This window comes from Saccopteryx leptura, chromosome 5, assembly GCF_036850995.1.
Source record: "Saccopteryx leptura isolate mSacLep1 chromosome 5, mSacLep1_pri_phased_curated, whole genome shotgun sequence".
Classification (NCBI taxonomy): Eukaryota; Metazoa; Chordata; class Mammalia; order Chiroptera; family Emballonuridae; genus Saccopteryx; species Saccopteryx leptura.
Genome location: NC_089507.1, coordinates 148,560,388 through 148,574,223, shown reverse-complemented (window position 1 = coordinate 148,574,223; position 13,836 = coordinate 148,560,388). Strand labels below are relative to the sequence as shown.

General features: G+C 41.5%; 1 protein-coding gene across 3 annotated transcripts in view; it reads left to right on the top strand.

The window, feature by feature from the left end:
- Positions 1-13,836, top strand: part of ADAM17 (ADAM metallopeptidase domain 17) — a 48,857-nt gene that overhangs the window by 15,940 nt on the left and 19,081 nt on the right. The window contains exons 3-8 of one of the 3 annotated variants that reach the window (XM_066385940.1): positions 2,706-2,836; positions 4,509-4,597; positions 5,350-5,518; positions 6,999-7,132; positions 9,626-9,715; positions 11,957-12,070. In XM_066385940.1, coding sequence (XP_066242037.1) covers positions 2,706-2,836; positions 4,509-4,597; positions 5,350-5,518; positions 6,999-7,132; positions 9,626-9,715; positions 11,957-12,070 — 727 coding nt within the window. Of the gene's footprint in view, positions 1-2,705; positions 2,837-4,508; positions 4,598-5,349; positions 5,519-6,998; positions 7,133-9,625; positions 9,716-11,951; positions 12,071-13,836 lie in introns of those variants that run through there. The other 2 variants (XM_066385941.1, XM_066385942.1) reach the window with 2 other exon arrangements.

Genomic DNA, 13,836 nt, shown 5'->3' with positions numbered 1-13,836 from the left:
TAGAGCAAAGTTGGCCCGGGCGCTGAGGATGGCTCCATGGCCTCTGCCTCAGGCGCTAGAATGGCCCTGGTTGCAACAGAGCAACGCCCCAGATGGGCAGAGCATCGCCCCCTGGTGGGCATGCCGGGTGGATCCCGGTCGGGCGCATGCGGGGAGTCTGTCTGACTGCCTCCCCATTTCCAACTTCAGAAAAATACAAAAACAAAAACAAAAAAACCCCAAACAAACAAAAACAAACCCTGGGCGTTCCTGGTCAATGTACATATGGGAGTTGATGCTCCCTGCTCCTCCTCCCCCTTTCTCTCTGTCTCTCTCTGCCCCCCCATCTCTAAAATTTAATTAATTAATTAATTAAACAATGATCCAGTGACTATCTTTGTAAATATAGCTTGTCTAGGTATTTTTATAGGTTACATTTCTAAAAGAATGGGTCAAGGATACATTTATTTTATATATATATATATACACACACATATATATATATTAATATAGAAATATTTTATTTATTGATTTTAGAGAGAGCTGAAAGAGAGAAGGGATGGGGGGGTGGGAAGCACCAACTTGTATTAGTGCCTTCTCATGTGCCTTGACTGGGCAAGCCTGGGGTTTCCGGTTTCCAACTGGCAACCTCAGCATTCCAGTTCGATGCTTTCATTTTTACCATTTACCAGCTGTATAACCTTGAGTATGCTAATTAACCTCTAAGCCTCAATTTTTGCTATGTGAATTGTAGATAACATATAGAGCATCTAGAACTGACTGGGTGTTCAATAAATGGTCTGTAATAGGACAAGCAGAACTCTGACTTGTACTATCTGGATATGTGTGTTTACATATTCTTCAAAGGCTCCAGAAAAGATGAATGCTTTTGCCGCAGACCAGCGCGGTTCGTAACTCTGGGTCTTGAGTGAGAATGGTGCAGAATTAAGAAAACAGACCCATTAAGAATAAAGCACGAGGCCCTGGCCGGTTGGCTCAGCAGTAGAGCATTGGCCTGGCGTGCGGGGGACCCGGGTTCGATTCCCGGCCAGGGCACATAGGAGAAGCGTCCATTTGCTTCTCCACCCCCCCTCCTTCCTCTCTGTCTCTCTCTTCCCCTCCCGCAGCCAAGGCTCCATTGGAGCAAAGATGGCCCGGGCGCTGGGGATGGCTCCTTGGCCTCTGCCCCAGGCGCTAGAGTGGCTCTGGTTGCACAGAGCTACGCCCCGGAGGGGCAGAGCATCGCCCCCTGGTGGGCAGAGCGTCGCCCCTGGTGGGCGAGCCAGGTGGATCCCGGTCAGGCGCATGCGGGAGTCTGTCTGACTGTTTCTCCCCGTTTCCAGCTTCAGAAAAATACAAAAAAAAAAAAAAAAGAGAGAAAAGCACGGGATCGGGAGGCCTCTTCAATGCTGATGGCAATGTCTGAATGCCCCATAGCCCCAAATTGCTTTATTATATAGCCATAGGCAAATCAAGGAAGTCCTTGATACAAAGTTACACATCTGAGGCTAAAACAGGAACTCTCCCAAGGCCTAAACAGGAATCCCCCTACCATGCATAAGCAAAATCAAACAACATCTAAACCAAAGAGTAAGAGGAAGGGCATGTAAATTGCTTCCAGCAACTTAAGCAAGCAAGTGAATTGGGTGCAAATACTCAGCATCATAGCAGTATGGAGGTGGAGGTGGAGGAGAACTTAGCCTTTTGCTAAGCCTCGAATTTACAAAGGCTTTTTGCCACTGCAAAACATGCCTTGGCTGTTTGAATCTTTTTTCCCCTATACTAGTTGTCTCAGTCTGCCAAAGTCTTTTATTTATTTATTTATTTATTTATTTATTTATAGAGAGGAGAGAGAAAGAGACAGAAAGGGGGAGAGAGGAGAGAGAGACAGAGAGAGAAAAGGGGGAGGAGCTGGAAGCATCAACTCCCATATGTGCCTTGACCAGGCAAGCCCAGGGTTTCGAACTGGCTACCTCAGCATTTCCAGGTCGACACTTCATCCACTGCGCCACCACAGGTCAGGCTTTTTTTTGCAGGGACAGAGAGAGTCAGAGACAGAGAGAGAGAGAGAGGGACAGACAGACAGGAACGGAGAGAGATGAGAAGCATCAATCATCAGTTTTTTGTTGCGACACCTTAGGTGTTCATTGATTGCTTTCTCATATGTGCCTTGACCGCGGGCTTTCAGTAGACCGAGTGACCCCTTGCTTGAGCCAGCGACCTTGGGTCCAAGCTGGTGAGCTTTGCTAAAATCAGATGAGCCTGCGCTCAAGCTGGTGACCTCGGGGTCTTGAACCTGGGTCCTTCTGCATCCCAGTCCGACACTCTATCCACTGTGCCACCGCCTGGTCAGGCTGCCAAAGTCTTAACAACTAAAAAAGTGAGATTAAATGCACTAAGTACTTGCAAAATAGTAGTTAAAGCTTGTGTAGTGTTTTTATAATTATTTTAAAGATTTTATTCATTTGAGAGAAGAGAGAGAGAAGGGGGTAGGAGCAGGAAGCATCAACTCCTGAATGTACCTTGACTGGGCAAGCCTGGGGTTTCTAACCAGCGACCTCAGCATTCCAGATCTATGTTTTATACGCTGTGCCACCACCGGTCAGGCTGTGTAGTGTTTTATTAATGTCAACTCTTCTGTCTCCTTTTCTTTTAGAAAGTTTAAGTGAAAATTAGGCTTCCATTTAATGTTGTTAGAGTAAAAGATGGATACATTCTTTCTTTAGGTATTTTAGATTATACCTGATATCAAGTACTGAACGCTTTTCCCAGAACTTCAAAGTCGTGGTGGTAGATGGTAAAGATGAAAGCGAGTTCAGCGTCAAATGGCAGGACTTCTTCAGCGGACACGTGGTTGGTCAGTACAGAGTGTGTTTGTTTGTCTTTGTGTCTGGGTATTAGGTGTCTGCATCTCACCTGACTGCATGTTCTTTTCTGGGAATGGGGAGAGAAGGGGTAACAAAGAACTGCTCTTCTTTGTTTTAAGTTTGGAAGCAGAAACATTAGAATAGGAGGATATGAGGCCGTGGCCAGTTTGCTCAGTGGTAGAGCATCAGCTCGGCATGTGGAAGTCCTGGGTTCCATTCCTGGCCAGGGCACACAGGAGAATCACCCATCTGCTTCTCCACCCTTACCCCTCTCTTTCCTCTCTATCTCTCTCTTTCCCTCCTGCAGCCAAGGCTACATTGGAGCAAAGTTGGCCTGGGTGCTGAGGACGGCTCCATGGCCTTTGCCTCAGGCGCTAAAATGGCTCTGGTTATAGCAGAGCAATGCCCCAGATGGGCAGAGTATCGCCTCCAGGTGGGCATGCGGGTGGATCGGGCGCATATGGGAGTCTGATTGCCTCCCCACCCTGCTTCTCACTTTGGAAAAAAAACAATAAAAAACTGGGAGGATATGAGTATTACCAGCATGTCATACTAGCTGGCTGTTTTGATTTTTTTTTTTCCCAGAAACAGAGAGAGAGTCAGAGAGAGGGATACAGATAAGGACAGACAGACAGGAACGGAGAGAGATGAGAAGCATCAATTATCGGTTTTTCCTTGCGACACCTTAGTTGTTCATTGATTGGTTTCTTTTATTTTTATTTTATTTTTTTACAGAGACAGAGAGAGAGTCAGAGAAGGATAGATAGGGACAGACAGGCAGGAATGAAGAGAGATGAGAAGCATCAATCATCAGTTTTTCGTTGCGACACCTTAGTTGTTCATTGATTGCTTTTTCATATGTGCCTTGACCGTGGGCCTTCAGCAGACCGAGTAACTCCTTGTTCGGGCCAGCAACCTTGGGTCCAAGCTAGTGAGCTTTGCTCAAACCAGATGAGCCCTGTACTCAGCTGGCGACCTTGGGGTCTTGAACCTGGGTCCTCCGCATCCCAGTCCGACACTATCCACTGCTCCACCGCCTGCTCAGGCTGTTTTGATTATTAAAATTAATTTTCTCTCAAGTGATAAGACTTTAGCCTTCTCTTTTCTCCAGAGAAGGATTGTATACTTCCTTTACGAGATTTTAAATGGGGAAGCCAGGAGTTAAAATAATTGACTTTATGGTTCTATTACGTATTTAATTTAGTTAAGAAAATATATCAAACTAGCCATTGTGGTTTACTTCTGGAACTTTTTCTACAATAAGGAAAAATGGCATTAAAATTGTCAAATAGTTTAGTTTAAGACCTCTTTGTTTCAAATTATGCTTTCTGTTTCCTCTTAGTTCTTTCTTACCCCAAAGTAGTCAAGAGTTATTTCAGAAGGAAATCTACATGTTGGTTTATTTTGTTCTGTAACAGAATTCAGATCATTCTTAAAAATAGTGGGAGGCAAAGAGACAGGTTTCAAAGAACTGGAATAGCAGCTTCTCCTGAGGATGGAGAAGCTGTCGTTGCTTGGGGTGTTTTCGTGATGGTGGGTCCCGCCACCCTCTGGGCAGGTATACTCTGAGGAAGGGCTTTATTGATTTTTAATGGTGGTAGAGCATTGTTTATTTTTTTGATATAAGTATTTTGTAATAATGAACAATATTTTTCTGTTAAGGTGAGCCTGACTCTAGGGTTATAGCCCACATAGGAGATGATGATATTACAATAAGGATCAACACAGATGGGGCGGAATATAATATAGAGGTAAATCTACACGTGAATTTTTATCTTACATATTTTTTTCAAATTTTTATTAAATTTATTGGAGTAACATTGGTTAATGACCTAAATTTTAGGTGTACATTATAGTATGACTTCTGTATACTCAATTGAATGCTTGCCAGTTGAAATCTAGTCTCTGTCACCGTATATTTGACCTGGAAACATCCTTTAGTTCTAATTTACTGTGTCCTTGCAATATTGCAAGTGAAGATTTTTTAAAAACTGATTTCCATGAAAGCGATGTTTTAGCCATATTGTTAAAATTTTTTAGTCTTCTCATGAAAATATGTTCTTCCCTGTGCGTAAAACGGTGTTAAGGAAACTAGAATGGAAAGCACAGAATGAACCCTTATTTCGCTTTCATTGCTCTGTGCCCACTACCTGCAACAGCGCCACACACAGTGTTTATGTAAATATTTGTGAATTAATTAGTGAAAAAGGATGTACATTTTCTCTTCTGGGTCTTCTATAGGATTTTATAACTTGTGAAAGTAATGTTCTTCACATACAGATGAAATCAAAGAATCAATAATCCATGTATTTACCAGCATAGAAACTCTGATAAAAATTGAAATGGTTTTTTGAGGGATTTTTTTGTTGTTGTTGTTTGTTTGTTTTGATAAAATGACTAGGCCGTTTTACTTACTGGACATGTTATCTACAAACAAGGATGCAAAAATTTACTATTTAGGAATTTTTATATTTTCCATCTCAATTATATTTTTCTATTTTAGCCACTTTGGAGACTAATTAATGATACTAAAGACAAAAGAATGTTAGTGTATAAATCTGAAGACATCAAGAATGTCTCCCGTTTGCAGTCTCCAAAAGTGTGTGGATACATAAAGGCGGAAGATGAAGATTTGCTTCCAGAAGGCCTGGTTGCCAGAGAGCCCCCTGGTGGTAAGACATAAAAAATGTGTTTCAAATAAGAAATGGGCATTTCAGATGTCTTCTTAAGGGTAGTTGTTAATTGATTTTTTAAAAAGCATGCTTATCAAGTAAGTATAGTATTTGGCTTGAAAATAGTTTTGTTCAGAAAATTTTAAGTTAATTCTTTTGCCTATAATGTAAGAAATGAAAACAGTAGAAAACAATGGTAACAATGAAAATTGGACTTAAAAAAGATTGGGGAAAGGGAAATTGAATAATCTGAGGAAAATATTTTTTATTTGAAGGAATTTAAAAATGACAAAATAATACTGTTGTAAAATAGATAAGTTTATAAAAAATTAGTTGGTAGCCCGAGAGGTCCATAATGTTTAGAAAGATGAAGGTTATCAGTGTTGGGACAGATCAATTTAGAGTTGTTTGAAAACAACCATCTTGGCCTGACTTGTGGTGCAGTGGATAAAGCATTGACCTGGAACGCTGAGGTTGGCGATTTGAAACCCCGGGCTTGCCTGGTCAGTGCACATACGAGAAGCAACTACTACAAGTTGTTCCTGCTCCTACCCCCCTTTCTCTCTCAGAAAAAAAAAAAAAGAAAACCATTTTGGAGAAATAGTCTACCGTTCTCTTTTTTGAAAACCTTTGAAAATATTAGTGGCATTTTAGTATGTAAATAAATTCTTAAACAATTTGGTTATTTGATAAGAAAAAACGTATTAACACAAACCAATTTTTAACGTTTGATTATCTTGATATTTATACTACTACTTGGTTAATTCATGGGCTTCTAGAATAAAGTGAGAGTGTCACAGTCCAGTAATAAATAGGTGACTGCTTTGCTTTTTTTTTTTTTTTTTTTTTTTGGTATTTTTCTGAAGCTAGAAACAGGGAGGCAGACAGACAGACTCCCGCATGCGCCTGACCGGGATCTACCCGGCACGCCCACCAGGGGGCGAAGCTTTGCCCATCCGGGGCGTCGCTCTGTTGCAACCAGAGCCACTCTAGCGCCTGGGGCAGAGGCCATGGAGCCATCCCCAGTGCCCGGGCCATCTTTTGCTCCAATGGAGCCTTGGCTGCGGGAGGGGAAGAGAGAGACAGAGAGGAAGGAGAGGGGGAGGGGTGGAGAAGCAGATGGGCGCCTCTCCTGTGTGCCCTGGTCGGGAATCGAACCCGGGACTTCCGCACACCAGGCCGACGCTCTACCACTGAGCCAACCGGCCAGGGCCTGCTTTGCTTTTAAGTACTTTTTAAAGTTGCCTCATTTAAAATATCAGAGACATTTTTTATTGGTTTTGAATTCTACAGTTTTAAAACCTGTTTCACTTTTCTGTCTTCTTCCAAATTGTTTTTTTGTTGTTGTTAAAGATACCTGTCAGAAAACTAAACTCAAGTAAAGTTTGTTTCAAAAATATGCTAGATTTATAGTGTTACTATAAAAAAACTCCTTGTTTTGATGAATTTTGATTTAATAGTGCATACAAATTCATATTAGAGCTTGTTCATCGGGTGAAGAGAAGAGCCGACCCTAATCCCTTGAAGAACACGTGCAAATTATTGGTGGTGGCCGATCATCGCTTTTACCGACACATGGGCCGAGGGGAGGAGAGCACAACTACAAACTACTTAGTAAGTATTTGGTCCTGGAGAAGGCTGTTGGACAGAAACATTCATGTAGGCAGACAGATTCTATTTAAGAGAATATTGCTCTAGTTTGAAGCATACCAGATCTGTTTCAGATGCTGTATTATTTTGTAAAATATTTGAGGGCTATCATCTGAGATTCTTGTGTTAGTGCATGGAGATCCTAGTTTTAAATTTTGAAAACCCATTTTACCTTTGAACTATTTTTTTTCTGCACATTAGACTTTTTATGCATATTAGGTTTAGAAAGAGTTCATTATATAGGTAGGCCTTTTTATACAAGTGAATTCTTTGAAAACATTACTGCTTGAATGGCAGTAATCTTACTGGTGACACATGTGAATATGTGCTCTAGGGTGTGTTTTATTTTTGCCTGTATTCATATTTCAGAGAAGATGGTAAGTTTGGTTTGTGTCCTAAAATAGCTAATTATTGGACTGTGACTGCATGAAACTGATGGGACTTTCCTGGTCATAAACAACTCTAGGGCTAAGCTGGGAAGGGAAGATTGCAGACTTGTTGACTCTGGATTTTTAAGCACTCACTGTTGTAATTTGAAAAGTCAAGGGAATCAGATTTCATTGGCTTTTATTATTAGTATGACCTCATTTGTCATGATAATTTGGCACTGACCCGAAACATTGTCTAGGAAATCAGAAAATGCAGCTATTCATGAACTAGAGCCTAGTGCAGTAAGCACGTCTTTCTCATTGCCTTGCATTTCCCATTCTGTTTTATTCTGTTCATATCCTCCCTCCCTCACCCTTCTTTCCCTTCTCTCCCATGTCAAGTGAAAGAAGTCATTGTGAAGTTAGTAGGAGCAGTGTGTGACATCATGGTAATTCTTCTAAGTAAGAGAGGTCTTTCTTGGAGAAGTTTCTTAGTGGAGCTTTGTATTAAGGGGTTCCCCTTAATTTACTCTTTGTTCATTACACCAAGAATATGAATATAACGAGAGGTTTAGTCTTAGAATTTGCATTTCTTAGCCTTATAGTTACTATAAGAGAACAGTTTCCTACCTATGACATGCTTTAAAGTTTTGCCTGAACAAAGCTCATGTACCCAGTTTGTTTGTTTGTTTGTTTATTCATTTTTTACAGGGAAACAGAGAGTCAGAGAGAGGGATAGATAGGGACAGACAGACAGGAACGGAGAGAGATGAGAAGCATCAATCATCAGTTTTTCGTTGCGACACTGTAGTTGTTCATTGATTGCTTTCTCATATGTGCCATGACCTGCGGGCCTTCAGCAGCCTGAGTAAATCCCCCGCTCAAGCCAGTGACCTTGGGTCCATGCTAGTGAGCTTTTTGCTCAAGCCAAATGAGCCCGCGCTCAAGCTGGTAACCCCGGGGTCTCGAACCTGGGTCCTCCGCATCCCAGTCCTACGCTCTATCCACTGTGCCACCTCCTGGTCAGGCTCATGTACCCAGTTTTGAATAATAAAAAATTCTCTTTGAGAAGAGAATTAGGTAACGGGCATTTTGTTCTTAGGTAGTGTGAACGTCCTTGGCCATCACACTGTCCCTCTCCACCCACCCACCTTACCTGCTTCAGACGTCAGTGCAGGAGAGAGGTGGAGTGTGAAACCTCTTTCCTCTGGCTCTCTCTTCCCCTGGTCTTCAGTGCTGACCTCTGCCCAGGGAGGGCCAGGGAGTGGGCTGAGTACCGGGCACTGCTGCTTACCTGTTTCTGAGGAAAGCGTTTGAGGAACTTTCCAAGAGATAGAGCGAGGACAGAATACTTCATAGAGGAGAATATTGGTAAATGGATCGACTTAACTTTCATTTTTGTAGTTGACTGGAATGGCCTTTTTTTAAAAAAAGCCTGTTACTTGGGCCTGACCAGGCGGTGGCGCAGTGGATAGAGCGTCGGACTGGGATGTGGAGGACCCAGGTTCAAGACCCCGAGGTCACCAGCTTGAGCATGGGCTCATCTGGTTTGAGCAAAGTTCACCAGCTTGGACCCAAGCTTGCTGGCTTGAGCAAGGGGTTACTCGGTCTGCTGAAGGCCCACAGTCAAGGCACATGAGAAAACAATCAATGAACAACTAAGGTGTTGCAATGAAAAACTGATGATTGATGCTTCTCATCTCTCTCTGTTCCTGTCTGTCTGTCCCTATCTATCCCTCTCTCTGTAAAAAAAAAAAAAAAAAAAGCCTGTTAGTATTTTGGTTCCAATATGCAATTAATTACTTGAATTTGCAGTAAGGTATACCGCTGTTTATTCTGGTAACAGCACTTTATTTGGGGCTAGGAATCATTTCTTTGTTAGCTCTGTCAATGATAAAGAATAACATCTTATGCTCGTTTTTATAATTGGTAGAAACTTTTATAACGGCATTTTCTCTAAACTGATATTTTTCTCTCCGTAGGATTTGTTACATTACAAAGAGTAGTAAAGATATACCTAATGTCTCTCTCTCTCTCTCTCTCTCTCTCTCTCTCTCTCTCGTCTCCCCCCCCCCCCCCATATACACAGATAGAGCTTATTGACAGAGTTGATGACATCTATCGGAACACTTCCTGGGACAACGCAGGTTTTAAAGGTTATGGAATACAGATAGAGCAGGTATTTATCAATGGATGTGACTGAGATTACTCAGCTGAGTTATGTGGTATAAATATTTGTCACATTCATACCCCAGAATTTATCTTCAAATGTAATCATAAATAAATATTCTAAAATGCCAGTCATTTTTTTTTAGGTGAGAAGAGGGGATATAGCCGGTAATTCCTTTTTTTTTTTTTTTTAATTTATTTATTTATTTATTTTTTTTCTGAAGTTGGAAACGGGGAGGCAGTCAGACAGACTCCTGCATGCGCCCGACCGGGATCCACCCGGCACGCCCACCAGGGGGCGATGCTCCGCCCATCTGGGCATTGTTCTGTTGCAACCAGAGCCACTCTAGCACCTGAGGCAGAGGCCACAGAGCCATCCTCAGCGCCCGGACCAACTTTGCTCCAATGGAGCCTTGGCTGTGGGAGGGGAAGAGAGAGACAGAGAGGAAGGAGAGGGGGAGGGGTGGAGAAGCAGATGGGCGCTTCTCTTGTGTGCCCTGGCCGGGAATCCAACCCGGGACTCCTGCATGCCAGGCCGACGCTCTACCACTGAGCCAATTGGCCAGGGCCGCCAGTAATTCTTATAAATTATACAGTGTTTTTTATATTAATTATTTATAGATTATGAAGTTTTCTGTTCTTAAACTTGTTTTAGGCGGAAAGCCTTTTTTCTGCTATAATCTCCTTTCTCTGAACTCATGGCCTTTTTATCCCCTGCATTATTTTGTATTTGGTTTACGTCCTTAGTTAGAATCCTAGCACATAGTAATGAATCCTTAGAAAATATGCTCAAAACTACTGTGTACGTTATAAGGCATTTGTACGTACAAAACCATTAACTCTCTTTTCCTTCAAATCTCCTGATTTCATGTAATCCCTTAATAGAGTATATACAGCCATGATGTATTAATGTTATCTTAATATCTTATGATAAAAATTATTCCAAATTGATGACACAGATTAAAAGGGCTGTTCTGAAATTGGGTATTGCTTTGGACAGACACTTTGATATTGTTTTTCTTTTCTAGGCTCTTTGTACTAAATTAACCATGTTCTTATAGGTTCTGTAGATAGAATTTAGAGATTAAAAAAATACTCGGAAGTATATACATCATTCTTATCAATGTAAAACTTTTATAGTACTTGCATAAAACTAAAAGAATTTTTTCCTTTTCTATTCCTTTACTTGCATTTTCTTTTTTTTAAAAGTTATTATTTGAATAGGTAACATACATACATGATACAAAAGCCAGTGAAAAGTAAGTCTTATCAACTTCTGCCCACTGTAAAACAAGTTTCTTCCCCCAGAGATATTCATGTCACTAGTTTCGTGTGTATTTTTCCAGAGATACTTTATGCATGCATAGCATGTGTGTATGTGTGTATATTTGACACGTGGTGGTACGCTATACTCTTTGAATCGTGCTTTTTCATTTCATGAATATGTCGGTGATTATCCCATTACGTTACACATCAAGTTGCCTCACTTGTTTAAAAAGCTGCAACTTGTTCAATTTTTAGGGAACCAGTAAATAAAGCTCTTTTTGCTTTAGAACTTTGAACCAATTGGAAAAAGTGGATGTGACAGGAGATAAGAACATCCACTTCTTTACTAACAGATGGATTGGAAAGTGTGGGTTAGATGTGCAGTCTCAGCAGGCTTCCTGCTTCATCCCAGAATTGACCATGGCCACCTAGCACTGAAGCTGCAGAGCCCATCCAGTGACCTCACCATGTGGTGGCAGAGCAGCCCAGGATGCGACTTCTGCAGCAGGCAGGGCCAGAGAGGTGCCAGAAGTGACCGTGCTGAGCATGGCTTTGTTCCTTACTTGTTTTAAGCAGAATTACTATGTATTTTTAGTACATGTACAAGGCATGGCCATTCTTTATACTCTTCTATTCTGGTGGTATACAGTGATGTACGTCTTATTGTTCTAAATCTCTGCATCACTGACTATAATTGAAAGTATTTTGGGCTTATGGAACCTAAGTTCTCATTTTTTTCAACTGAATAGAAGAGTTTTTGGAAGTACATTTATAAATTTATAAATCATTCATTGTCATGTTTCCATATCATATGTTTCTCACTTTGCTTTTAAACATTGAATATTTAGAGCTGAAGAATCTTATGGAATTTTGGTTTCAAAACATTTTTTTCTAGAATCATAGTATTTTATTGACTAAAAAATGCAGTATTCAGAGTCTGACTTTTTTTTGAGGTGTTCTAAGTGTATTATCTCTTTAAGTATAGATTCGCATTCTCAAGTCTCCACAAGAGGTAAAACCTGGTGAAAAGCACTATAATATGGCAAAAAGTTATCCAAATGAAGAAAAGGATGCTTGGGACGTGAAGATGTTGCTTGAGGTAGGTTGTGGAACGCTAGATGTGATGCTGTGTGATTTCTGCGGTGTGGGTCGGGTCTGCGTTAGCGAAGTGGGTAGCAGAAGCGGTGCTTGGAGACCAGGAGCAGTCCCCCACAGACCAGCAGTCTTGTTCCCTGCAGCAGGGCCGACGGCAGGGTGGGCAGAAGCGCTTCGCAAACTGAGACTGCTCAAACACACCTTATGCCTGATGTCTGGGGAAGTAATGGGAGTTTTTTTTTTTTAATGTTTATTTTATTGATGGGGGGGGGGACAGGAACATCAATCTTCCTGTATGTGCCCTGACTGGGGAGCAAACTAGCAACCTCTGTGCTTCAGGATGATGCTCTAACCAGCTGAGCTATCAGGCCAGGGTATAATGGGACTTTAGAAAATTGGTTGCTAACCAATATATAAATTTTCATGCCATTGTGTTTGTTCAGGTCTCTTAGAAACTTTTCAGTGACTCTCTTAGGTCAGTAATGGTCTAACGGTGTGGAAATGAATCAGGCAGTAGAAATATAACTTAGAGATTTGGAAGTTCTGTTCAAGAATTTAAAATTTTTATGTTTTATTCTGGTAGTAAATCTAAAGGTAATTAACCTAAACACCCTGTGCCATATGGATCTTGGCCTCCACAGGATATGATTTACCCTGTTTGCCACATGATTTCAGTGTCTGAGTTTGTGTATACTACAGCTTTGTAAAATGACCTCCTATGAAATGATAGTGTTTATCTTTCAGTAGGTTGGTAATGTATTAGTTTCCTCTTGGTGCTCTAACAAATTACCCCAAATTTAGCAGCTTTAAACAACACTTTACTTATCTAGTCATTCTAATGGGTTAGTCCAGCTCAGTGTGGTTCTGGTAGGAGTCTCAAAAGGCTGAGATCCAGTTTTCAAAGCCTGAGTAGAATTACGGGATGTTATCAACTCTTGATTCAGTTTGAGATCCATCCAGTGCTCTGTCTGTGTAGGGTACTAACATATCTTGTCTACTTTGACCCACTAGCTATCCCAAAATAGCACCATTACTCTTCTAAAGAAACTCAGCCCCCCAAAAAAGAGAGAAGAGACAGAGACTTGGCGCATGTGTATTAGTCTGTTAGGACTGCTGATAACAAAGTACCACAGACTAGTGGCTAAAACAACAGAAATTTATTTTCTCATGGTTCTAGATCCTGGAAGTCTAAGATCATGCTGTTGGCTGGGTTGGTGTCTTCTGAGGTCTGTCTTTTTGGCTTGTATATGGCTGTCTACTCCCTTTGTCCTCACACTTTCTTCCTTCTGTTTGTACTCCAGTCTCTACTTACAAGGGCACCAGTTAGATTGGATTAGGCCCACCCATGTGACCTCCTTTTAACTTAATTACCTCTTTAAAGGCCCCATCTCCAAATACAGTGACATTCGCAGGTACTGATGGTTAAGACTTCAACATATCAATTTGGGGGGGACAGTTCAGCCCATAACAGCAAGGTTAAATGACTTGTTCCTGGTTAGTTATAGAACTTTTAATGGCAGCCAGAATTGAGTGGCCAGATGTCCTCACTCCTAGGACAGCTGCACTAACGCACCTGTCTGCTTTTCGGTGGGAGGAACCAAAGGACCCCTTGACACACTACAGGTGCTACTCCAGTTCTCTTCGCTCAGGCATTAGCAGAATCCCAGAAGCCTCGCCCTGTTGCCATGAACTGTCAGAATCCCAATGTGGCCATACCTTATCCCTCATATAGGGCTTTTCTGCTCATTTTAAGCATTTTCAAAATCAAGG